Below are 26,364 nucleotides of genomic sequence, written 5' to 3' on the forward strand. Positions count from 1 at the left end.
TACGACGTAATGACGTCTACAGTGCGACGGCGTGACCCCAGCCAAGCGCCAGTTGTATCATTGTTGTGACTGCGTGGACTATAACGTATTGCTAATATTCTCGTTTGTATCAAATACGAATTTTTACTGTGCAATATATCTGGCGATATCTACGGCAATGTTGCAAAGTAAAATACGTAAAATATTGTAGCAAAAAGTTAGATCGTAAAAAAAACTCCGTATTTTGAAAGGGGTGTGTGCTTTTGCCACATGAGTGCAATGTATGTAGAGTGTGCAGAAAATGAGCCGTGACCAGACTCCTACAGATCAGATCGACGACTATTCTGTCCAACAGGAAAACGAGCTGGAAGCGCTCGCATCCATTTTCGGAGATGATTTTGAGGATCTGCGGAATAAACATCCATGGAAGGTAGGACATCGGGGTAGTTCCTTCAGGAAGTGATAGCAAGCTTGTGGAAAGTACAACAACTTTTTAGAACTTCCTTTCTCATGCTGAGGTGGCAAGCTACTGTAGCCATGCAATGACGATGTTTGCATTTCCTCCGGAAGCTATCTAAAGTTATTCCTTCTGATTAAGGTTAAAAGGCCACCAGAGGTATACTTGTGTTTGAGACCAAACGGGCTAAGCAACGTGAAAGAATGTTACGTGACTGTGGATTTGCAGGTCAAATGTCCACCCACTTACCCGGATGTGTGAGTATCATCTCACTTATATTCGGCCAACGGCATATCAGTGGATAGAGTATCTGGTATTTTAGTGTTCTTCATTTCGCCATAGTAACCACTCATTCAGCTGGGCCAGCACACTTTCGTCACTGCTGAAGATCTGCATCTGTTGCTCGTCACCGTGGAGAATAACACTGCTATCTTCCGCAGGCCTCCACAGTTGGAGTTGAAGAATGCGAAAGGCCTCTCCAACGAAAACCTCCAAAGCCTCCAAGCTGGGCTGAATAAGATGGCGGCAGAGCGGTGTGGTGAGGTCAGCACACGCAGCCTCCTCAGTAGCATCGCTAGTTGTTCTGTGGCGTGGCTGGATTACGCGCTGTTTAGTATCCCAGTGTGTGAGGAAGCTAGAGATACAATAACGTTACACCAGACGGTCAGAAGTCTGTATCAAGAACAGAGGATTCTTAGAAGTGAGAAATCCCCCCCCCCCCAGGTGATGATGTATGAGCTGGCAGGCCACGTGCAGGGCTTCCTGAGCGAGCACAACAAGCCTCCGTCCAGCTCGTTCCACGAGGAGATGCTGAAGAACCAGCGTAGGCACCAGGAGAGGCTGGCCCAGGAGGAGCAGCTGAGGGTGGCTCAGCGCCGCAGACAGGAGGAGCAGATGGTACACTGACTCACACTCACACACACACACACACACACACTCACACACACACCCTACTGTGTCCTACTGGATGCCTACAATACCTCAAACCCTTTTTTCTGGTCAGGAGAAAGAAATCATTGCTGAAATTCAAAGACGAGAGGAGGAGAAACGAGAGGAGAAGAAGAGAAAAGAAATGGCCAAGCTAGTGAGTTATCAGGCTTTAACAGCACGAGCAGCAGTTTCCACCTGAGCACGCTGCTGTGAGGGGTGTTTGGAGAAGGTGAGCCTGTGTGTGTGTGTGGTGTGTAGGAGCGGCTGGAGAGTATGGAGCAGCCCCCTGCTGATGTCAGCGTGCCGGCCTCGTCTCCTGGACCCCCTGCCGAGCTGCCTGATCCTTGGAGAGCAGCCAGCAACCGCAGACGCACCACATCCAACACACGGCCCAGGTACACACCGCAGCTAACCACACCCCATCATACCCAACCACACCTAACCCCACCCCTCCACACCACGCCTAACCCCTCTCCACCTCACTCCTCCCCTCCTCACCTGTGGAGGGGTGTTTTCTGTTCCTCTGTGACATGTCTTGGCTTGTAAACAGGGCTGCACATACCATGTGATGTGACCTGACCTCGCCCCACCATGTAGTGATGCTGTTGTTGTGTTGTTGTTGTTGTTGGGATGCAGACGGGACACCTGCAATGAGGACAGCCAGCGTCCACAGGAAGTGCTGCACTTCTGCAGCAGCAGCCAGGGAGAGCTGGCGGTGCACAGGGGGAAGAGCCTGGGTAAATACCTCCAACGCAAGCCTCTGTGGAGCTCCCTCTGCTGTCAGGCCTGTCTCTGCTGTCAGGCCTGTCTCTGCTGTCAGGCCTGTCTCTGCTGTCAGGCCTGTCTCTGCTGTCAGGGCTGTCTCTGCTGTCAGGGCTGTCTCTGCTGTCAGGCCTGTCTCTGCTGTCAGGGCTGTCTCTGCTGTCAGGCCTGTCTCTGCTGTCAGGCCTGTCTCTGCTGTCAGGCCTGTCTCTGCTGTCAGGCCTGTCTCTGCTGTCAGGCCTGTCTCTGCTGTCAGGCCTGTCTCTGCTGTCAGGGCTGTCTCTGCTGTCAGGGCTGTCTCTGCTGTCAGGCCTGTCTCTGCTGTCAGGCCTGTCTCTGCTGTCAGGCCTGTCTCTGCTGTCAGGCCTGTCTCTGCTGTCAGGCCTGTCTCTGCTGTCAGGCCTGTCTCTGCTGTCAGGCCTGTCTCTGCTGTCAGGCCTGTCTCTGCTGTCAGGCCTGTCTCTGCTGGGCTGTGTCCCTACATCACCCTGTGTGTCTGTGTGTGTGTGCCGCAGGGGAGAGCGAGAGACTGGGGCGGCATGTGTACTACGGCTTTGAGGCCAACTCGGGAGATTTTGTTGTGGTGTACGAGTGGATTCTCCGCTGGAACAAGAATATTGGCAAGTTCTTAACCAGCCAAGAAAAGAGCAAGATCGAGAACTGTAAAAAGCAGGTAAAGTGTGATGGAGACCAATGAGTCTCTGTCATGTTTGGAATATTCTTCTGTGACACCTTGGGTGAACCTTCTAGAACACGTTGTCTTCCTGTGTCGTGCTCCTGCAGATCCACGGAGCCGAGAGTGAGCTGAGCTCCCTGCTGAGGCTGCAGCACCCCCACCTGGTCCACTACCAGGCCCTGAGCTCCAGGGAGAGGGACGACTGCCTGGTGGTGGATCTGCTCCTGGAGCACGTTGGGGGGACCAGCCTGAGCCAGAGCCTGGCAAGCCAGACCCCCGTCCCGCTGGCACAGCTCCGCCAGCACACCGCCCAGATCCTGTCCGCCCTCGACTACCTCCACACCAGCTCGGTGGTCCACAAGGCCCTGGGGCCCTCCAGCGTGCTGCTGGACGCACGGGGGGACGTGCGTCTGACGGACTACAGCCTGTCCAGGAGGCTGGCTGACATCTGCAGGGAGGACGTGTTTGAGCAGGCTCACGTCCGCTTCTGTGAGGGCACACTGCCCTCCAAGACGGGGAAGAAGGGAGACGTGTGGAGCCTGGGGCTGATGCTGCTGGGGCTGGCCCAGGGGAGGGAGGTGAAGGAGTGCCCAGCCCCCCTGCCTGACTCCCTTCCCCCTGACTTCCAGGACTTCCTCAACAGGTGGGTGATGTGCAGCTTGCTGGGGGAGCGTGGGGCAGTGCTGAGGGGCAGGGCCAGACACCAACACATCTTCCACGGCTGCATTAGGTTGGCCTGGCTGGTCACGAATAATATACAAAAAAACAAGCGTTTTTATACATTGATTCACTAGGAAGTTTGTTGGAATAAACTGAGCAAATGAGATTTATAACCGACACTGATTCAGGTGTGTTTGGTTGTATATGGCCTGTTCTACTGGCCTTAGTGTGTGTTAGTGTGTGTTGTGGGTGTGTGTGTGTGTTGTGGCTCAGTGCGTGTGTGTGGTGTTCACCCTGAGTGTGTTCCTGGGCTGGTAGCTAGCTCAGTATGCTGCTGGATGTGACTGCTGTGTTTCCTGTGTGGGCGTGGCAGGAAGGCTTCTCCCAGTGCTGATCACAGAGCAGGGCACTGGCTGCTTCCATTGTCATCCTGCTCGCTTTTCATTGTGTGTGTTTGGGTGTGTGTGTTTCTCTAGGTGTGTGTGCCTGAACGATGCTGACCGCTGGAACACCCACCAGCTGTTGGACCACCCCTTCATCAACGCTCCCCCTCCCAAGGCCCTGCCCCAAGCACAGGAAGCCAGTCCAGAGGGTAGGATCACAAACACACACCTCACACAAATGACACACACATCACACGCTACAAATGGCATGATTCTTTTCCCGGTGTACAACCCAGAGTGTTGTGGTCCTGCTCCCCAGATACTGCTGAGGACCTGGTGTCGTCAGTGCTGCCCTACAGCCACATCCTCCATGCTCCCTTCAGCGTGGGAGTCCAGAGGCAGTTCTCCCGCTACTACAACGAGTTTGAGGAGCTGCAGCTGCTAGGGAAAGGAGCCTTCGGCGCTGTGATCAAGGTGAACCCTGTAGATCCTTCTAGAACACACACTCCAGAACCTTCTAGAACACAGTCTAGTCTGTATAAAGGTAGAGCCTTATAGAACATTTAGTCTAGAACAGCTGAGAATATGTTTTCAGCTGTTTGTCTGTCTGTCACGTAGCTGTGTCCTAAAGACCGTGTGTTTGTGTTCCAGGTCCAGAACAAGCTGGACGGCTGTTACTACGCTGTAAAGAGGATCCAGGTGAACCCAGCCAGCCGGCAGTTTCGCCGCATCAAGGGCGAGGTAACGCTGCTGTCGCGCCTCAACCATGAGAACATCGTCCGCTATTACAACGCCTGGATCGAGCGTCATGAAGCGCCCTCCTCCTGCATGCTCAGCTCCGACAGCTCCGGGACCCCCAGCGCCGCCCCCAAGCCTCCCCAGAGACGAGGCCTCTCACTTGGGCTCAGCCAGCTGGGCGTGCCTGACAACGTGGAGGCCCAGGCTCCCTCTGCCTTGGCCAGCTCCGTGGAGTGGTCCACCTCCATCGAGAAGTCATCCAGCGCCAGGTGCAGCGGGCCCCAGGGCAGCCATGATGATGATGACGATGATGATGAAGACGAGGATGTGTTTGGCGGTGCTTCCTTCCTGTGAGCTTCCATTACAATCATGCCTTCATGGTGCCAAGAGGCTTTACTCTAGCTAAGATCCTTTCATACTATAATATCCAGCCTCAGAGCTGTACGGTTAAAGACCCAAGTTATTATTCCGTTATTTCACCTTTCTCTCCTTTTCACTTTTGTCTCCAGCCCATCAAACAGTGACTCGGAGAGTGACATCATCTTTGACAATGGAGACCAGAGTGAGGACAGTCTGTCTCAAGTGAGTCACAGAGTGAGGACAGTCTGTCTCAAGTGAGTCACAGAGTGAGGACAGTCTGTCAGGTGGGTCACAGAGTGAGGACAGTCTGTCAGGTGGGTCACAGCAGACTGAGGACAGTCTGTCAGGTGAGTCACAGCAGACTGAGGACAGTCTGTCAGGTGGGTCACAGCAGACTGAGGACAGTCTGTCAGGTGAGTCACAGCAGACTGAGGACAGTCTGTCAGGTGGGTCACAGCAGACTGAGGACACTTTGTCTCAAGTGAGTCACAGCAGACTGAGGACAGTCTGTCAGGTGAGTCACAGCAGACTGAGGACAGTCTGTCAGGTGGGTCACAGAGTGAGGACAGTCTGTCAGGTGGGTCACAGACTGAGGACAGTCTGTCAAATGAGTCACAGCAGACTGAGGACAGTCTGTCAGGTGGGTCACAGAGTGAGGACAGTCTGTCAGGTGGGTCACAGACTGAGGACAGTCTGTCAAATGAGTCACAGCAGACTGAGGACAGTCTGTCAGGTGGGTCACAGAGTGAGGACAGTCTGTCAGGTGGGTCACAGACTGAGGACAGTCTGTCAAATGAGTCACAGCAGACTGAGGACAGTCTGTCAGGTGGGTCACAGCAGACTGAGGACAGTCTTTCAGGTGGGTCACAGAGTGATGACAGTCTGTCAGGTGGGTCACAGACTGAGGACAGTCTGTCTCAAGTGAGTCACAGAGTGAGGACAGTCTGTCTCAAGTGAGTCACAGAGTGAGGACAGTCTGTCAGGTGGGTCACAGAGTGAGGACAGTCTGTCAGGTGGGTCACAGCAGACTGAGGACAGTCTGTCAGGTGAGTCACAGCAGACTGAGGACAGTCTGTTAGGTGGGTCACAGAGTGAGGACAGTCTGTCAGGTGGGTCACAGACTGAGGACAGTCTGTCAAATGAGTCACAGCAGACTGAGGACACTTTGTCTCAAGTGAGTCACAGCAGACTGAGGACAGTCTGTCAGGTGAGTCACAGCAGACTGAGGACAGTCTGTCAGGTGGGTCACAGAGTGAGGACAGTCTGTCAGGTGGGTCACAGACTGAGGACAGTCTGTCAAATGAGTCACAGCAGACTGAGGACAGTCTGTCAGGTGGGTCACAGCAGACTGAGGACAGTCTTTCAGGTGGGTCACAGAGTGATGACAGTCTGTCAGGTGGGTCACAGACTGAGGACAGTCTGTCTCAAGTGAGTCACAGAGTGAGGACAGTCTGTCTCAAGTGAGTCACAGAGTGAGGACAGTCTGTCAGGTGGGTCACAGAGTGAGGACAGTCTGTCAGGTGGGTCACAGCAGACTGAGGACAGTCTGTCAGGTGAGTCACAGCAGACTGAGGACAGTCTGTCAGGTGGGTCACAGCAGACTGAGGACAGTCTGTCAGGTGGGTCACAGCAGACTGAGGACAGTCTGTCAGGTGAGTCACAGCAGACTGAGGACAGTCTGTCAGGTGGGTCACAGCAGACTGAGGACACTTTGTCTCAAGTGAGTCACAGCAGACTGAGGACAGTCTGTCAGGTGAGTCACAGCAGACTGAGGACAGTCTGTCAGGTGGGTCACAGAGTGAGGACAGTCTGTCAGGTGGGTCACAGACTGAGGACAGTCTGTCAAATGAGTCACAGCAGACTGAGGACAGTCTGTCAGGTGGGTCACAGAGTGAGGACAGTCTGTCAGGTGGGTCACAGACTGAGGACAGTCTGTCAAATGAGTCACAGCAGACTGAGGACAGTCTGTCAGGTGGGTCACAGCAGACTGAGGACAGTCTTTCAGGTGGGTCACAGAGTGATGACAGTCTGTCAGGTGGGTCACAGACTGAGGACAGTCTGTCTCAAGTGAGTCACAGAGTGAGGACAGTCTGTCAGGTGGGTCACAGAGTGAGGACAGTCTGTCAGGTGGGTCACAGCAGACTGAGGACAGTCTGTCAGGTGAGTCACAGCAGACTGAGGACAGTCTGTCAGGTGAGTCACAGCAGACTGAGGACAGTCTGTTAGGTGGGTCACAGAGTGAGGACAGTCTGTCAAATGAGTCACAGCAGACTGAGGACACTTTGTCTCAAGTGAGTCACAGCAGACTGAGGACAGTCTGTCAGGTGAGTCACAGCAGACTGAGGACAGTCTGTCAGGTGGGTCACAGAGTGAGGACAGTCTGTCAGGTGGGTCACAGACTGAGGACAGTCTGTCAAATGAGTCACAGCAGACTGAGGACAGTCTGTCAGGTGGGTCACAGCAGACTGAGGACAGTCTTTCAGGTGGGTCACAGAGTGATGACAGTCTGTCAGGTGGGTCACAGACTGAGGACAGTCTGTCTCAAGTGAGTCACAGAGTGAGGACAGTCTGTCTCAAGTGAGTCACAGAGTGAGGACAGTCTGTCAGGTGGGTCACAGCAGACTGAGGACAGTCTGTCAGGTGAGTCACAGCAGACTGAGGACAGTCTGTTAGGTGGGTCACAGAGTGAGGACAGTCTGTCAGGTGGGTCACAGACTGAGGACAGTCTGTCAAATGAGTCACAACAGACTGAGGACAGTCTGTCAAATGAGTCACAACAGACTGAGGACAGTCTGTCAGGTGGGTCACAGCAGACTGAGGACAGTCTTTCAGGTGGGTCACAGAGTGATGACAGTCTGTCAGGTGGGTCACAGCAGTCTCACTTCTCTTATACGTGTGTTCATGTTCATCACTGTTTCACTCTTCCATGATGTTGTCTCAGGTGGAGCCCAGCAAGAGAGGAACAACAGAGACCACAGAGAGTACAGACTCAGAGAGACCTCAGCTCATCGCTCACTACCTCTATATCCAGGTACAGACCCAGATCACTACCTCTATATCCAGGTACAGACCCAGATCACTACCTCTATATCCAGGTACAGACCCAGATCACTCCCTCTGTATCCAGGTACAGACCCTAGATACTCTACCAGGAAGCCACCAGAGGGTGCTGTTGAGTGTTGGAAGGCAGTTTAAGGCAGGGTGTGTGTGTGTGTCTTGTACAGATGGAGTACTGTGAGAGGAGCACCCTTAGAGACACCATAGACCAGGGTTTGCACCAGGACAGCAGTCGTCTGTGGAGACTGTTCAGGGAGATCCTGGACGGTCTGGCCTACATCCACCAGCAGGTAGCTGGGGGGGTTGTACACCCCTTCCTCCATATGAGGAACACACACAAACACGTAGCTGGAGAACTGCGATGATCACAGGTACACACACATGCCAGCCATGGTTCAGATGAGGGCTAACAGCCCCCCCACCCCCCTCAGGGGATGATCCACAGAGACCTGAAGCCCGTCAACATCTTCCTGGACTCCCAGGACCATGTCAAGATCGGAGACTTCGGTCTGGCTACGGACCTTCCTACTAACGTGGTAGGATCATGTAACCAGAGCTGTTCTGTGTGTATGGTTTGGTGTGTTTGACGTGTGTGTTATTGACGTGTGTGTTTCCTCGCAGGCTGCAGGTAAACTGGAGCAGGAAGAGGGAGGTTCCACTCTGATGATGAAACCAGACCCAACAGGTACCAGATAGCAGTCAGGCCCCGCCCCCAGATCTCACAGCTGATGTTTCCTTGAACTGTGTGTTTGTGTGACCTGTGACCTTTTGATCCCTGACAGCAAACATGACGGGCATGGTTGGGACGGCCCTCTACGTCAGCCCGGAGGTGCAAGGAAACACCAAGGCCACCTATAACCAAGTAAGCAGTAGCTCTGCCCTGTACTAGCTCTGCCCTGTACTAGCTCTGCCCTGTACTAGGTCTGCCCTGTACTAGCTCTGCCCTGTACTAGCTCTGCCCTGTACTAGCTCTGCCCTGTACTAGGTCTGTTCCTGTACTAGCTCTGCCCTGTACTAGCTCTGCTCCTGTACTAGGTCTGTTCCTGTACTAGCTCTGCCCTGTACTAGCTCTGCCCTGTACTAGCTCTGCTCCTGTACTAGGTCTGCCCTCTACTAGCTCTGCTCCTGTACTAGGTCTGTTCCTGTACTAGCTCTGCCCTGTACTAGCTCTGCCCTGTACTAGGTCTGTTCCTGTTCTAGCTCTGCCCTCTACTAGGTCTGTCCTGTTCTAGCTCTGCCCTGTACTAGGTCTGTCCTGTACTAGCTCTGCCCTGTACTAGCTCTGCCCTGTACTAGGTCTGTTCCTGTTCTAGCTCTGCCCTCTACTAGGTCTGTCCTGTTCTAGCTCTGCCCTCTACTAGGTCTGTCCTGTTCTAGCTCTGCCCTCTACTAGGTCTGTCCTGTTCTAGCTCTGCCCTGTACTAGCTCTGCCCTGTACTAGCTCTGCTCCTGTACTAGGTCTGTTCCTCTACTAGGTCTGTCCTGTTCTAGCTCTGCCCTGTACTAGGTCTGCCCTGTACTAGCTCTGCTCCTGTACTAGGTCTGTCCTGTTCTAGCTCTGCCCTGTACTAGCTCTGCCCTGTACTAGCTCTGCTCCTGTACTAGGTCTGTTCCTCTACTAGGTCTGTCCTGTTCTAGCTCTGCCCTGTACTAGGTCTGCCCTGTACTAGCTCTGCTCCTGTACTAGGTCTGTCCTGTTCTAGCTCTGCCCTGTACTAGCTCTGCTCCTGTACTAGGTCTGCCCTCTACTAGGTCTGTCCTGTACTAGCTCTGCCCTGTACTAGCTCTGTTCCTCTACTAGGTCTGTCCTGTTCTAGCTCTGCCCTGTACTAGGTCTGCCCTGTACTAGCTCTGCTCCTGTACTAGGTCTGTCCTGTTCTAGCTCTGTCCTGTACTAGCTCTGCTCCTGTACTAGCTCTGCCCTCTACTAGGTCTGTCCTGTTCTAGCTCTGCCCTGTACTAGCTCTGCCCTCTACTAGGTCTGTCCTGTTCTAGCTCTGCCCTGTACTAGCTCTGCTCCTGTACTAGGTCTGCCCTCTACTAGGTCTGCCCTGTACTAGCTCTGCTCCTGTACTAGGTCTGTTCCTGTACTAGCTCTGCTCCTGTACTAGGTCTGTTCCTGTACTAGCTCTGCTCCTGTACTAGGTCTGCCCTCTACTAGCTCTGCCCTGTACTAGGTCTGCCCTCTACTAGGTCTGTCCTGTTCTAGCTCTGCCCTCTACTAGGTCTGTCCTGTTCTAGCTCTGTCCTGTACTAGCTCTGCTCCTGTACTAGGTCTGTTCCTCTACTAGGTCTGTCCTGTTCTAGCTCTGCCCTGTACTAGCTCTGCTCCTGTACTAGGTCTGTTCCTGTACTAGCTCTGCCCTCTACTAGGTCTGTCCTGTTCTAGCTCTGCCCTGTACTAGCTCTGCCCTCTACTAGGTCTGTCCTGTACTAGGTCTGTCCTGTTCTAGCTCTGCCCTCTACTAGGTCTGTCCTGTACTAGGTCTGTCCTGTTCTAGCTCTGCCCTCTACTAGGTCTGTCCTGTTCTAGCTCTGTCCTGTTCTAGGTCTGTCCTGTACTAGGTCTGTCCTGTTCTAGCTCTGTCCTGTTCTAGGTCTGTTCCTGTACTAGCTCTATCCTGTACTAGGTCTGTCCTGTTCTAGCTCTGTCCTGTACTAGGTCTGTCCTGTTCTAGCTCTGTCCTGTACTAGGTCTGTCCTGTTCTAGCTCTGTCCTGTACTAGGTCTGTCCTGTACTAGGTCTGTCCTGTACTAGGTCTGTTCCTGTACTAGGTCTGTCCTGTTCTAGCTCTGCTCCTGTACTAGGTCTGTTCCTGTACTAGCTCTGCCCTGTACTAGCTCTGCCCTGTACTAGCTCTGTCCTGTACTAGGTCTGTCCTGCAGTAGTGACTCCTCCTGCTGTGCACTGCTGATGTAGCTGTGGATGAAAGCACACCACACCTGTGACCCCTGGCCACACCACACCTGTGACCCCTGGCCACACCACACCTGTGACCCCTGGCCACACCACACCTGTGACCCCTGGCCACACCACACCTGTGACCCCTGGCCACACCACACCTGTGACCCCTGGCCACACCACACCTGTGACCCCTGGCCACACCACACCTGTGACCCCTGGCTTGTTGAGATGAGTTCTGAGGTGTTTGTTACACAGCTGTTTCTGTGTGTGTGTGTGTGTGTGTGAGTAGAAGGTGGACCTGTTCAGTCTGGGCATCATCCTGTTTGAGATGTCCTACAGGCCCATGACCACAAGCTCAGAGCGCATCTCTGTCCTCAGTCTGCTACGCACGGTGAGGTCCGGGGTCACACACACACACACACACACACACACACACACACACACACACAGGGACCATGTGGGGGTTACAGACAGGTGATTGGTCTTACTGTTACTTATCATTGTGATTGTTGTATACAGGAAGCCATTCAGTTCCCTGAAGACTTTGTGAAGTACGAGAGCGGAACCCAGGTGAGACCAATCAGGACTCCTGTCTGATGTTTCCGCACAGTCATGTGACACGATCACGCCATCTGCTGCCTCTGTGCATGAGTGAGAACAAGTCTCAATCTCAAACAATCTTCTCTACCCCATATATCTCCATCTCTCCCTGCCTCTCTCCTTCTGTCTCCCTCTATCTCTCTCTCCCTGCCTCTTCCTTCTGTCTCCCTCTATCTCTCTCTCCCTGCCTCTCTCATTCTGTCTTCCTCTATCTCTCTCTCTCTCCCTGCCTCTCTCCTTCTGTCTCCCTCTATCTCTCTCTCTCTCCCTGCCTCTCTCCTTCTGTCTCCCTCTAACTCTCTCTCCCTGCCTCTCTCATTCTGTCTTCCTCTATCTCTCTCTCTCTCCCTGCCTCTCTCCTTCTGTCTCCCTCTATCTCTCTCTCTCTCCCTGCCTCTCTCCTTCTGTCTCCCTCTATCTCTCTCTCCCTGCCTCTCTCATTCTGTCTTCCTCTATCTCTCTCTCTCCCTGCCTCTCTCCTTCTGTCTCCCTCTATCTCTCTCTCCCTGCCTCTCTCCTTCTGTCTCCCTCTATCTCTCTCTCCCTGCCTCTCTCCTTCTGTCTTCCTCTATTTATCTCTCCCTGCCTCTCTCCTTCTGTCTCCCTCTATCTCTCTCCCCCTGCCTCTCTCCTTCGGTCTCCCTCTATCTCTCTCCCCCTGCCTCTCTCCCTCTCTTCTTTCTGTCCTTCTCCTGTCTCTCTCCCCTCAGAGGAAGGTTATTGGCTGGCTGTTGACCCACGACCCTGCCCTGCGGCCCTCGGCCCAGGAGCTTCTGAGGAGCGAGCTGCTGCCCCCGCCCCAGATGGAGGAGTCTGAGCTCCACGAGGTGCTGCAGCACACCCTGGCCAACGCCAACAGCAAGTCCTACCGCAGCATGGTCACCCAGCTGTTCTCCCAGAGCACCTCACCCGTCAACGACTACACCTACGACATCGACCTCCACAAGGTACCTGCTGCCTGCTCTGTTCTCTCCAGTGAGGAGAGTCTGTGTGCTCCAGGCTGGCTCCTGGCCCATCTGGAGGGGTCGCTGTACACGCATCCTCTCCTCTGCTCCATGCAGGCTGTGTGCTCCACTTCTGACAAACTCTGTTTGTTTTGCTTTGCCGCAGGGAAGCTTTCATTTCAACGGTGCCAAATTGCAGCAGTATGTGCATGAGACAATCACCAGGGTCTTCAAGAAACACGGTGAGCTGGGAACTAGAGAGAGAGGGAGAGAGACATACAGAGCGAGACAGAGAGAGGGAGACACAGAGAGACACAGAGAGACACAGAGAGACACAGAGAGACACAGGGAGACACAGGGAGACACAGGGAGACACAGAGAGACACAGAGAGACACAGAGAGACACAGAGAGACACAGAGAGACACAGAGAGGCACAGGGAGACACAGGGAGACACAGGGAGACACAGGGAGAGAGGTGCGTGTTTGAGAGCTCCAGGTATGTTTACACTCCTGTTTTAACCACTTTGACTTCTGACCCTCTGAGTGTGTTGTGAGAAGACTGGATGCATATCACATGTGTTCCTCGGCCCTCCTCCTCCTGAACAATAGGTGCACTGTGTGCTGATTGTGTGCAGGTGGAGCTGTTATTCTTCTACATGTTCGGAGATGTTTCCCACATGTGGATGCAGCTTGTGTGTGTGGGGTTCTCCCTCAGGGCTCAGGCCGTATGTGTGTGTGTGTGTGTGTGTCCAGGTGCTGTGAGTCTCCAGACACCGTTGCTCTTGCCCAGGAACAGGAAGCTGTATGAGGGCAGCGAGCTGGCCTGCTTCCTGGATCACAGCGGCATGCTGGTCACCCTGCCCTATGACCTCCGGGTACGTCACAGCAGACAGGAAGTAGTACAGCACCACCCTCTCACACACCGCCCTACAATTAGAGAGACATCCCCAGGAGCACACACACACACACACATGCTCACATTCAGGAGCCCCATGTGGACCTCACGACCAGACGGTTGTTTCTTGGTCAGGAACTGAGGACAGCCTCGCATGCAGCCTGCCGGTCCTGGGCCTGGCCCCGTGGCCTGGTTCTGGCCTGGTTCTGGGCCTGGCCCCGTGGCCTGGTTCTGGCCTGGTTCTGGGCATGGCCCCGTGGCCCGGTTCTGCTTGGTTCTGACCTAGTATTGGTTCTTTTTTCTTCCACTACAGATGGCCTTTGCACGGTTTGTGGCTAGGAACAACATTTCACATCTCAAGAGGTAAACTACAACATAGTACTGGTCTTCATCTCTTTCAAGTGTTTACTAATTAATCATTTATAACCAAAATCTCTATAGGATGCATCATCTATAAAGATTGATGTATTCATCCTGTGTATGTGTGGACAGTTTTACTGTCTGAGTGTACAGGTACTTCAGGCGTGTTTAAAACGTGTGTGTGTGTGTGTGCAGGTACAGCATCGAGCGTGTGTTCCGGCCCAGGAAGCTGGACCGGGCTCACCCCAGAGAGCTGCAGGAGTGTGCCTTCGACATCATCGTCCCGGCAACCAGCAGCCTCCTGCCCGACGCTGAGACCATCTACACCGTCTGTGAGGTCATCCAGGAGTTCAGTGCCCTGCAGGTACCTCACTTCCTGTCTCTGCCAAGCGCAGGATGGTGGGATGTGTGATCTGTCTGTCTAACCTCCCTCCCACATTGTACTGGTGTTAATCTATATTTAAGTGTTTAAGCGTGTGAGAGTCATCTTTAATGAGAGGACAGATTAAAGACTGAGGGCCTCATTTACTACCAGGATTGCGCCCATTTCAGGCGTGAAATAGCGGGTAAAGACATAACACCGTATTAACAAAGGCAGCACACTCGAGTAAAATAGTTCTCACACTGTCTTTAAATCACAATCTGCACAATGACACCCTGCACATTGCAATTTGCACTATTGTATTGTTTGCACTATCTGTATTTTTAGGTTAGATTGTAAATTAGGGCTACTTATATATATATATATTTTTTTTTATTCCCCTTAGTATTAGCTAGACTTTGCTCCTTCTGTATAGTTAGTCCACATATTTAAGTTTCAATATTCCTATATGTTTAATGTATGCACCTCCCTGCCAAAGTAAATTCCTTGTTTTTGCAAACATTCATGGCAAATAAAATCCTTCTGATTCTGATTCTAAAAACACAGATTACTGCTGCTGGGAGGGTATAAGGGAAAGTGGGTGTGTATATTTCTAGCTCCTGTTCGCTGAACTGTTTTTTTTTCTTTTCTTTTCCTCGAATCACCCATGGTGGCAGTAACATGCAGGCGATTGTTCCTGTCTTTTAATGGCACGTTAATTAACACTAAATGTTAATTAGTGTTAATTAACTATTGTCCGCTGATTGTCCGACGAGGATCTGCTATTTGCGGTCGGGCAAAGGCGCAGATTAAGCTGCAGTCGCAATGTTAGTAAATGAGGCCCTGAGTCATTATTCACTGAGTCATTATTCACTGAACCGTTGGTATTCCTTGAATCATCCTTCTACAGTGAGGATGACTTCTGTAGAACACACTACGGTCAGGGGATAAGTGTTTGTGTGTGTGTGTGTGTGTGGCAGGAGAGGAACTATCACATCTACTTAAACCACACCAGTCTGCTAAAGGCCATTCTGCTGCACAGTGGAATCCCTGAAGACAAGCTCAGCCACGCCTCCAACATCCTCTGTGACGCCATGGTGCGTACGCACACACACACACACACGCACGCGCCCACACCACAGTCCTGACTCACTGCTTCTCTTTCAGAGTGAGAAGCAGACCAGAAGAGAAGTGGAGGCCAAGTTCTGTAACCTGAGTCTCTCCAGTAACAGTGTGAGTGTTGAAGTTGTCTCTCCTGCCGGTCACTCTTCTCTGTTAAGAGAACGCACATCTGTGGGATGTTAGTGTGGAGACAGCTCCTTTATACACACTAGACACCCTTCTCTCTCTCTCTCTCTCTCTCTCTCTCTCTCTCTCTCTCTCTCTCTCTCTCTCTCTCTCTCTCTCTCTCTCTCTCTCTCTCTCTCTCTCTCTCTCTCTCTCTCTCTCTCTCTCTGTGTCTCTGTCTCTCTCTCTGTCTCTCTCTCTCTTTCTGTCTGTTCTCTTTCTATCGTCCAGTTGTTTGGTTTTATCCTCAGTTCTAGGAAAAGACCTGTGTGTGTGTGTCCCTCAGGTGCAGACGCTGTATAAGACCTGTGTGTGTGTGTGTGTCCCTCAGGTGCAGACGCTGTATAAGTACATTGAGCAGAAGGGGGATGTGCAGGACCTGGCACCCCTGCTGGCGTCCCTGACGGGGCAGAAGACGGCGGTGACCCAGCTGGCCAAGCAGGGTCTGAGAGACCTGGAGGACCTGACCTCTCTGCTCAGGCAGCTGGGGGTCAGGCTGCAGGTGTGTGTGTGTCCTACAATGTGAGGCCGTATTAGTTTATGCTAATGTATAAAACTGTGTGTGTGTGTGTGTGTCCTTCAGGTGGTGGTGAACCTGGGGCTGGTGTACAAGGTCCAGTTGCATTGCGGGATCATCTTCCAGTTTGTTGCCTTCATCAAGAAACGAGGGAGAACCGTACCGGACATAATGGCTGCTGGAGGGCGCTACGACCACCTGGTACGACCACCTGGTATACACATGCTACGACCACCTGGTACACACATGCTACGACCACCTGGTACACACATGCTACGACCACCTGGTACGACCACCTGGTACACACATGCTACGACCACCTGGTACACACATGCTACGACCACCTGGTACTCACACGCTACGACCACCTGGTACACACATGCTACGACCACCTGGTACACACACGCTACGACCACCTGCTACGACCACCTGGTACACACACGCTACGACCACCTGCTACGACCACCTGGTACTCACACGCTACGACCACCTGGTACGACCACCTGGTACGACCACCTGGTACACACATGCTACGACCACCTGGTACTCACACGCTACGACCACCTGGTACGACCACCTGGTACTCACACGCTACGACCACCTGGTACGACCACCTGGTACTCACACGCTACGACCACCTGGTACACACATGCTACGACCACCTGGTACGACCACCTGGTACTCACACGCTACGACCACCTGGTACACACACGCTACGACCACCTGGTACTCACACGCTACGACCACCTGGTACACGCGCTACGACTACCTGGTACACACGCGCACACATTTCTTTCACATTTCACATTTTGTACACAATTATCAGAACTTTCTACTTTGACAAGCCAGGCTTGTTACTTTAGTTTGAATCTGTATTTGGTGGCATGATCAATATTCTTTATTGATGTTGCGCAGCTTTATAATTTCCTGACTATCATGCACAACGCAACAGGTGATTTTTTTTTTTTTTTTTTTTACAAACATGTTTACATCCTTGATGAGGATTCTACTGTACTCTATTGTTCTCTGCTTTACTCTGTTTTAAGCTTCTCTGTTCTCCTCCCCTCTCCCCCTCTCTTCTCCTTTAACTGTGTGGTGTGTGTGCATGCGCGCGCGCTCAGATTCTGGAGTTCCGGGGCCCAGCCTCGTCCAGTCCTGTCCCCTCAGCGGTGGGGGCCAGTGTGGCCCTGGACAAGGTGTGTGCTGCCCTGGCCAGCATGGAGGAGCCGGTAAGACCCCACACCCTGCCCCATCACTTGAGATGACCTCATCACTGACATCCCTGCTTAATTAGAGTGCTTAATTATTTCTAGTATCTAATGTAGAAAATGTCTAATCTGAGGTCTTTGGGGTGTCACTTTATAATGAATGTTGGACTGCTGGACTATAAATGGTGCTATTTCTGGAAGGGATATTATATTTGAAGTGGTCTTGTTTTTCTCCCTTCCCTCCTTTCCCCTGCCTTCCCCTCTCCCTCGTCCTCCTCCCTCCCTCCCTCCCTCCCTCCCCCTCCCTCCCTCCCTCCCTCCCTCCCTCCCTCCCTCCCTCCCTCCCTCCCTCCCTCCCTCCCTCCCTCCCTCCCTCCCTCCCTCCCTCCCTCCCTCCCTCCCTCCCTCCCTCCCTCCCTCCTCCTCCCAGCCTCTGGTCAGCTGCTGTGATGTTCTGGTGGTGCCGGTTGGCCACGCCTCCCTGGTCCGGGCTGTTAGTGTGGTGCAGAAGCTGTGGACGGCCGGCGTGTCCGCTGACATCACCCATGATGTCACACAGGTCAGCGTGTCTGCTACCTGCCTTTTGGGAAACTGCTCACTCTCTTCAGCCCCCCCCCTCTCTCTAGCCCCCCCTCCCCTCTCTCTAGCCCCCCCTCCCCTCTCTCTAGCCCCCCCTCTCTCTAGCCCCCCCTCTCTCTAGCCCCCCCTCCCCTCTCTCTAGCCCCTCCCCACCTCGTCCAGACTGTACCAGGCTCCTTCTCTGAGCCCTGCCTCCTCCTGCAGTAGCAGGCTCCCTCCAGCAGAGGGCGATGCCTACCTTCAGCTTCCTCCTGGCAGCCAGGGGAGCCTGATGGAGAGAGTGTGGTTTGGGGTTAATAGAGGCCTGACAGCCTGAAGCGGTGCAGATTGAAGCAGTACAGTGCTGTGGTTTCTGATGGTTGATGGTCTTGGTCTGCTCACCATCAGACATGTGGAGGTGGAATTCAGGAACCTGACATGTGGTGTAGGGCGGGGTAGAGAAGGGTAGGGCAGGGGAGAGGAGGGTAGGGCAGGGGAGAGGAGGGTAGGGCAGGGGAGAGGAGGGTAGGGCGGGGTAGAGGAGGGTAGGGCAGGGGAGAGGAGGGTAGGGCGGGGGAGAGGAGAGGAGGGTAGGGCAGGGGAGAGGAGGGTAGGGCAGGGGAGAGGAGGGTAGGGCAGGGGAGAGGAGGGTAGGGCAGGGGAGAGGAGGGTAGGGGAGAGGAGAGGAGGGTAGGGCAGGGGAGAGGAGGGTAGGGCAGGGGAGAGGAGGGTAGGGCAGGGGAGAGGAGGGTAGGGCAGGGGAGAGGAGGGTAGGGCAGGGGAGAGGAGAGGAGGGTAGGGCAGGGGAGAGGAGGGTAGGGCGGGGTAGAGGAGGGTAGGGCAGGGGAGAGGAGGGTAGGGCAGGGGAGAGGAGGGTAGGGCAGGGGAGAGGAGGGTAGGGCAGGGGAGAGGAGGGTAGGGCAGGGGAGAGGAGGGTAGGGCAGGGGAGAGGAGAGGAGGGTAGGGCAGGGGAGAGGAGGGTAGGGCAGGGGAGAGGAGGGTAGGGCGGGGTAGAGGAGGGTAGGGCAGGGGAGAGGAGGGTAGGGCAGGGGAGAGGAGGGTAGGGCAGGGGAGAGGAGAGGAGGGTAGGGCGGGGTAGAGGAGGGTAGGGCAGGGTAGAGGAGGGTAGGGCAGGGGAGAGGAGGGTAGGGCAGGGGAGAGGAGGGCAGGGGAGAGGAGCACCTCTCTGGTCCTGCTGCAGCTCTGACACATTCTTCATGTTTGTGTGATGGCTGCATCTCCTGCCGTGACCCGTGTCTGGTACCTGTCCTAAAGACCGCTTCCACTGTGCCATCTTGCTCTCAAGGTTTACTCTATCTTCTCGCCTTTTGGGTTTGAGTGAGTGTGTGTGTGTGTGTAAGTTAGGATCCATTAATGGTCTGGATCTCGTTCCCCTTGTGTAGCTGGAGCTGGCCAGTCATGGTGAAGCTTCACTCGTGTGCTCAGACTGGAAGTCACATGAGGTTCACCAGGACTCCCAGTCTGTGCACAGATGTTAGATTTAGATGTTACTGTCAAGGAAAGGAGCTGCAGATATTTGTGCATGAAAAATGCAAACAAGTATTTCACACTTTGGGAAACATTTCTTCTTGGTGAAATGTTTTAGTGACTTGTTTTAGTCTGACTGCTCTGTTGTGTCGTCCAGTCCCAGGACAGCTTGGTGGAGCACTGCAGACAGGCTGGCATCTCCTGCATGGCCCTGGTCTCTGACAAGGAAGGCAACTACATCAAGGTGAGTTACACAGCACAGGTGACAGACACAGCACAGGTGACAGGCACAGGTGACAGGCACAGGTGACAGACACAGGTGACAGACACAGGTGACAGGCACAGCACAGGTCCTGAGAGGTCAGTCATTGTAGTATTCCACTCCAAGCAGAGGAGGAACAGAGTGTACTAACACTAACATGTATCCTCATGTTATTGTAGACTGTGATTTTGCTCTTGGCTTGGATGAAGCTCTTACACACAGTGTCTCACATGCAGAACACTGTCAGGGGCCGGATTTCTGGTCATCCAGGTGACGTGCAAGGTCCCATCCTATATTTACCAACCATATCCATCCATGTTGACAAAAAGCAGCTACCTTATTGATGTAGAACGATTACGTGTCAAACCTTGCCACCAAAATCCTATTACGCTCTGAAGAAACTTGTTCTGCATAAAACATAGACGGATCGACAATCGACTGGAATTTCAGCGACTAACTTTTTTTTGGGGGTAGGTTAGCACGACTAGTTTTTTTATGAGCTAAAGATTGTGTAAATGCCAGACTGTGGAGCGGGAATCATTTTCTAAAAGAATTTTCGTGGTTCACCTTGCGGCCTAGTTACAGAACATGTTTCATTCTGAAATGTGAGGCTGAATCATTTCTCTGCTGGCTGTGACTCCTGTGAAACCAAAAGGGCCGTCTCTGCTCATGAGCCTCCTGTCCCTCACAGGTCAAGTCTTTTGAGAAGGACAGACAGTCAGAGAAGCGCATTCCAGAGTCCGACCTGGTGGACCACATCATACAGAAATTGACCAAGTTCTTTGAGGAGAGGAACATGAGGTGAGGGGGTTGGATGGCTGTGGTCCAGTTTACCATCAGAAGTCTTCTACAGGGTGGTGAGGAGACAGTCTGCTCTCTGAGCTGTTTGTGTTTGCGTTGCAGAGACTCTTTAGAGAGCGCGTCTCTCCAGAACCCTAAGGGAGCCCTCCTCAGCACCTCAGGTACTGCCCCCCTTCCTGCTGCCCCCTTCCTGCTGCCCCTCTCCTGCTGCCCCCCTCCTGCTGCCCCCCTCCTGCTGCCCCCCCTCCTGCTGCCCCCTCTCCTGCTGCCCCTCTCCTGCTGCCCCCCTCCTGCTGCCCCCCTCTCCTGCTGCCCCCCCTCCTGCTGCCCCTCTCCTGCTGCCCCCCTCCTGCTGCCCCCCTCCTGCTGCCCCCCTCCTGCTGCCCCTCTCCTGCTGCCCCCCCTCCTGCTGCCCCTCTCCTGCTGCCCCCCTCCTGCTGCCCCCTCTCCTGCTGCCCCTCTCCTGCTGCCCCCCTCCTGCTGCCCCCCTCTCCTGCTGCCCCCTTTCCTGCTGCCCCCCTCCTGCTGCCCCCCTCCTGCTGCCCCCCCTCCTGCTGCCCCCCTCCTGCTGCCCCCTCTCCTGCTGCCCCTCTCCTGCTGCCCCCCTCCTGCTGCCCCTCTCCTGCTGCCCCCCCTCCTGCTGCCCCTCTCCTGCTGCCCCCCTCCTGCTGCCCCTCTCCTGCTGCCCCTCTCCTGCTGCCCCCCTCCTGCTGCCCCTCTCCTGCTGCCCCTCTCCTGCTGCCCCTCTCCTGCTGCCCCCCTCCTACACCTCTCAGCCCATGAACAGAGTTCATTGTAAATAGCTGCTCTGTAAACTATACTCATTCACTCATACATGCACTCAGTGTGTGTGAAGTGTCTGTAGTGTGGGTGTGCTAAGTGCTGCTGTGAAACAGCCGGGTCAAAGGGGAAAGGCTGTTCAGTCAGTGTGCAGATGTGAGTTTGTTCACTGTGTGTGGGTGTGTATCTCCTAACAGCTTCATCAGAGCAACATGGGAGCATCAACAACATGAACGTGAACCTCATACCTCCAGAGAAGCTGTCGTCCAGCGCTAGGCGGCGATACGAGACCCAGGTGTGTGTCAGTCAGCCAGGACCAAGACTGTCATAACCTTGACCATTCACTGAGACAGTCCACCTACCACAGCCCCATGTCTCTCTGTCTCTGTCTCTGTCTCTGTCTCTCTGTGTGTCTCTCTCTCTCTCTCTCTCTCTGGTGTTGGCCTCGGCTCTAAAGCGCTGTAGCTTTCTCCAGTCAGTGTGGCTCCTCCCACTTGGGGCCAGCTCCAGCAGGGTTGGCTCCTCCCACTTGGGGCCAGCTCTAGCAGGGTTGGCTCCTCACTAGGGGCCAGCTCTAGCAGGGTTGGCTCCTCCCACTTGGGGCCAGCTCTAGCAGGGTTGGCTCCTCCCACTTGGGGCCAGCTCTAGCAGGGTTGGCTCCTCCCACTTGGGGCCAGCACTAGCAGGGTTGGCTCCTCCCACTTGGGGCCAGCTCTAGCAGGGTTGGCTCCTCCCACTTGGGGCCAGCTCTAGCAGGGTTGCTCCTCCCACTTGGGGCCAGCTCTAGCAGGGTTGCTCCTCCCACTTGGGGCCAGCTCTAGCAGGGTTGGCTCCTCCCACTTGGGGCCAGCTCTAGCAGGGTTGCTCCTCCCACTTGGGGCCAGCTCTAGCAGGGTTGCTCCTCCCACTTGGGGCCAGCTCTAGCAGGGTTGGCTCCTCCCACTTGGGGCCAGCTCTAGCAGGGTTGGCTCCCACAGACACATCACATGCGAGAGAGAAGCAGCTTTTGTTTTCCACAGTTTCATTGTGATCATGGGAGTAATTACTCTCTTTTCCTTCTCTTTTTTTCTGTCTTTTTTCTTTTTCAGATCCAGACCAGATTGCAGAACCTTGGTAGCAATTTGCAGAACAAGAGCAGTGACATTGAAGTTTTGGCTGTGAGTCTTTAGCTGTTTTCCCCCCACTCTTTCTCTCTCTTCAGTTCCTGTGTGAAAATGTGGGAAAACATTTTTGTTCACGATTGGCTAAGAGAGTGAACTAGCAGAGAAGTGCTCCGCTTTAGCTGTTTTCCTCTTAAGTTGGTTTCGCTAGCAGACATGAGATTTTGAACTCTTCCCTGCCGAGGTTAGATAGCTGCACAGGGATTCCAGTCCCAACAGAACAGCAGGAGGAGGGAGCGTGGCATATTCACTTTATTTGTGGTTTCGTAGTAAATTTGAGACGGGATATTTCACATGAATCACTGCGGCGCTACATACTTCAAATACATTTGTCATCTCATATGTTTGTCTGGTTCCTGTCAGCACAGTGAGAGTCAGGAGTTATTGAAACATAACAGCGTAATCACCTTGATACCGGTATGTATTTACTCTGAGCTAGCCTGGCCGCTTGTTACATCACAGGCTGTTCCGCCTGTCTGACAAAGGAAATGGCTCTCACTGAGAGGCACCGTCATTTTTCCATAACATAAAGACCTGGTCCATTAGTGCTGGACCTGGATGGTCTGGGCCTGAGAGCTGGGAGGGGATGTGAGGAGCATCACTGGGCCTGAGAGCTTAGTGAGCATGAAAACAACCCCATTATCTGTGGTCACACCAGAGGAGTGCAGCACAGCACGACCTGACAGTGGAAGAACAACTTCCTGGTTTTGTGCTGCCAAAGTAGTCACATATAGAGTATTTTTAGCCCTGGATACGTTGCTTTGTAGCTCGTTGTTGTCCTAGGAAATGGACAGTGTGTGTGTTATGCACTGTTGCAGGAGTGAATGTCCTGAGTGAGATAAGCTCCATTGTGTGAGACCAGCGCCTAACCAGCTTCTCTGTTTTCACTCAGGTCGACCTGCCCAAGGAAACGCTCATCAACTTCCTGTCTTTGGAGGTATGTTGGTTGTTTACCTTATCCTAACCCAGCAGACTCATGTCATGAGGGGTAGGAGGGGGAGGGGACTCTGTACAGGAAAAAGGGATCCCGTCTCCTTCCTGCAGCCAGACGGGGGCCGAAGAGTGGGGAACACCTATTGTTTCTCTCCTCCTAGCCAGCAGGCTAACTCTGTCTCCTCCTAGCCAGCAGGCTAACTCTGTCTCCTCCTAGCCAGCAGGCTAACTCTGTCTCCTCCTAGCCAGCAGGCTAACTCTGTCTCCTCCTAGCCAGCAGGCTAACTCTGTCTCCTCCTAGCCAGCAGGCTAACTCTGTCTCCTCCTAGCCAGCAGGCTAACTCTGTCTCCTCCTAGCCAGCAGGCTAACTCTGTCTCCTCCTAGCCAGCAGGCTAACTCTGTCTCCTCCTAGCCAGCAGGCTAACTCTGTCTCCTCCTAGCCAGCAGGCTAACTCTGTCTCCTCCTAGCCAGCAGGCTAACTCTGTCTCCATAGCTATGTACATAAAGTGCATACAGAAAGTAGAGGGGGAGATCAAGAACCCAGAAGTCCAGGATCTCCAGGGTCAGGGCACGCCTCTGACGAGGTGTGAACTCAGACTCCCCCTGCAGACACGCTGTCCTGTATGCCCAGCCTTGTCCCCAGTGAACACGCCAGTCCTCAAACATCACACATACTGCTGGGAGTGTCAATACACTCGTTTGTAAAACAAATGACAATAGCCAGTGTTTACTGGCCTGGTCCACAGGAAGGCCTGGTACATTGGGACTCATTAGGGCCAGTAGGGAGTGACTGGGGGCTGTGTAAACTGGGCCAGCCTGGTCCTTCCTCACACCTCGACAGGCAAACAGTGTGTGATCGATCTCCGTCTCACCCACCATTTACTGCAGCTGATGGACAGATGAGGGGACTTGGTCTGGGCACACTACAGCTGAATAAACAGCAGTTGTGTTTGATGAAAACAACTCTGGAAAATGTTATGGCCTGTGTCTCTCTCACTCTCTCCCTGTTTCTTTCCCCTCACTCTTAGTTTGACGGAGTGGAGCAGTTCAACATCAGTGTGAAACATCTGTTGTCGCGGCTGCCCAAGCAGCGCTACCTGAAATCCATCTGTGAGGAGATCCATACCTTCAAAATCACCAAAAGGTATGTCCTTGTTAATGCCTCTGAAAAGGGGACTGTAGCAGACATACAGCCAAGCCCTCTGCTCCAAACCAGGGTAAGATCTTCTGGGTTATGAGCTGACTGTTGTGCCAAGAGAGAGGAGAGGAGGGATCCTAGACGTCTTCTCCTCTAGGGGGAGACTGATGTGGGGGTGAAATGCACAAGCTGTTTCTCTGGCTCTCTGACATTTCTCAAGCCTTCACAGCAGCAGTTTTTCATTTCCCCTGTGAGCTGCATGTCTCATTTGCAGTTGAGGAATAGTGTTTACTGATTAACGAATGTCATCGCGGCTTGCTAACAATGGAGATATTCAGGGAGGAAGGGAGGCCTGGTTTTATGTGTGTGTTTGTTTTCTCTGGGAGTAGAGCGAAGGGAGGGCCGTGCCATAGAGTGGGCCGTAGTCCACAGTAGTCAAGTCACCTGGAGGCACTGGGCCCATAAACTACAGTACCCAGAGGGCCTCTCAGCCGAGGAGTGCCCCAGTCTCACAGCTGCAGACAGGCTTTCATGTAGCGACTTCAAAACAGTATTGAAACCTCCCGCTCCCCTCCAACAGCCCTTTAAAGAGGGGCAGTAATGACCCAGGTGATGATGAAACTCAGTGGGCTACTTTCTACCTGCTAGTCCACTGATGAACAAGATTGAGATGTTCTACAACAAGACCTACAATTCACAGTGGGGTTTCCACTGCTACCCTAAGTGATAATATCTATGTAGAAATATTTAAAGGACATGACATACAACTGTGTCTCACTGGGGTTCAGTACGAAAGCAGATCGTCTGATTGTTTGTGTGCGTCTTCTGCTCAGTGACAGTGATGGATGCGTTGTGTGTTGCAGGGTGGCTGTGGTGGTGTTGTACAGCTACAAAGACGACTACTACAAGATTCTTCTGTGAAACGGAGGACGTACGACCGACACAGGACCAGACCTGGAGGCTCAGTCTTCAGCTCGGCTGGCTGAAACGGGATCCTTCTGAAAGCTGACAGCTTTATAGGACTTGAACCCTCCAAAAAGATTCAACCCAAAGGCAGAAGTGAACGATATTAAAACAGCAACTAACCACAATCAGCTGTTGTCCTTAGATCCTCCCCCAGACTTGAAGAGCAGCTGGTGTTTCTACACGCCTGCCTGGAATGGTGTTTTGGGGGCTTTGGAACGTGAGGAAGGGCTTTCATTCAAAGATCCTTTAGAAAAGATACAACGGTTACCTATGTTTTTTAAGGTCTCGTATATAAAACTTCTTATTAAATGCCTATTTTTCCCTCACAGAAGGTGGTATTTTTTGATGGTGTGAGTGAGAATGGCGGCTGTGTTGGGACAAGGAATGCATTTAGCACCGCACTTTGGATACAGCTGAAGAGTTTTATGCTAACGAGCTAAGCTTTATTGTCGGAACTTTAACTAGTTGTACGAGTTTTCTTCATGTTGAAAGTTGCTTCAAGGTAATCCTTAAAGAAAGCGCTCTGGTCCCACAAGTTACAACTGGGCTAACATTGATTCTGTCAGTCGAGTTAGTCTTGGAAGAAAGTCAGTGTTTTAAAGCACCCTTCAACATCCTCACCTTGAGCTTCATGAGGTAACTGGTGACAGACAAGTCCAGACAAAGACAAGGACCACTGAGATTGTCTTGAGCTAGTTCAGGTCTCTGGCTAGATTTTTTGCTGCTGCCCAGAGAGCTGCTGCTTCAGCTGCAGTGTTTCCTCCCTGCGCGGAGTGGAAGCATACCGGAGTGAAGGAGAAACACTGTATCTCTGGCCACAAGTGCTACAGCAGTGAGATAAGGAGACCAGCCGTGGAGTAGTGGGAGAGAGAAACCCCTTCACACAGTCAAAGAAACAGATGTGGGCCAGCCATGGTAGTGCGTCTGCCTTGTAGATAGCATCTTGTAAAATGCTAATCCTCTAAAAAGACACGTCTCAACTGTGACACAGAACTGAAGGTCAAATCACCTTTTTCAATGCATTTTATTTTTCAAAATAAGTGTAAATGTTACAGTTGAACATCTAAGAAACACATATTTACAGTTTGCAACAGTAAAATAAATAAGCTTGTATAATAAAGCAGATAGAAATGGTAAATGGTTTTAAAGTATCTCAAATGTACAGCAGCTTTGGCTACCAGGTTTCATTTGCCCCA

The 26,364-nt window shown here is 53.0% G+C and overlaps 1 protein-coding gene across 1 annotated transcript; it reads left to right on the forward strand.

Annotated features, from left to right (window-relative positions):
• eif2ak4 (eukaryotic translation initiation factor 2 alpha kinase 4) lies at window positions 1-25,494 on the forward strand. Its single transcript, XM_047050646.1, has 39 exons — window positions 1-409; window positions 578-693; window positions 877-979; window positions 1,160-1,333; window positions 1,440-1,520; window positions 1,625-1,761; window positions 2,003-2,103; window positions 2,644-2,801; window positions 2,912-3,447; window positions 3,941-4,056; window positions 4,167-4,321; window positions 4,499-4,935; window positions 5,095-5,167; window positions 7,887-7,976; window positions 8,170-8,292; window positions 8,434-8,538; window positions 8,624-8,687; window positions 8,785-8,864; window positions 11,197-11,298; window positions 11,427-11,477; window positions 12,218-12,454; window positions 12,618-12,693; window positions 13,206-13,327; window positions 13,661-13,710; window positions 13,903-14,071; window positions 15,049-15,165; window positions 15,236-15,301; window positions 15,687-15,857; window positions 15,939-16,073; window positions 16,994-17,101; window positions 17,511-17,639; window positions 19,284-19,370; window positions 20,080-20,189; window positions 20,292-20,350; window positions 21,167-21,264; window positions 22,058-22,126; window positions 23,022-23,066; window positions 24,093-24,208; window positions 25,066-25,494. Exons 1-39 carry the CDS (start codon window positions 281-283, stop codon window positions 25,121-25,123), a joined length of 4,953 nt encoding a protein of 1,650 aa, XP_046906602.1. The 5' UTR covers window positions 1-280; the 3' UTR covers window positions 25,124-25,494.
• The last annotated feature ends 870 nt before the right edge of the window (window positions 25,495-26,364 follow it).

This window comes from Hypomesus transpacificus, chromosome 3 (genome assembly GCF_021917145.1).
Source record: "Hypomesus transpacificus isolate Combined female chromosome 3, fHypTra1, whole genome shotgun sequence".
Taxonomy (NCBI): domain Eukaryota; kingdom Metazoa; phylum Chordata; class Actinopteri; order Osmeriformes; family Osmeridae; genus Hypomesus; species Hypomesus transpacificus.

Bases quoted from the DNA above. Each gene is read 5' to 3' on its own strand.
- eif2ak4 (XM_047050646.1), top strand. From the start codon at position 281: ATGAGCCGTGACCAGACTCCTACAGATCAGATCGACGACTATTCTGTC. The intron at 17,640-19,283 runs GTCAGCGTGTCT...TGTGTCGTCCAG, and splicing joins TCACCCATGATGTCACACAG to TCCCAGGACAGCTTGGTGGA. The intron at 21,265-22,057 runs GTGTGTGTCAGT...TTTCTTTTTCAG, and splicing joins GGCGGCGATACGAGACCCAG to ATCCAGACCAGATTGCAGAA.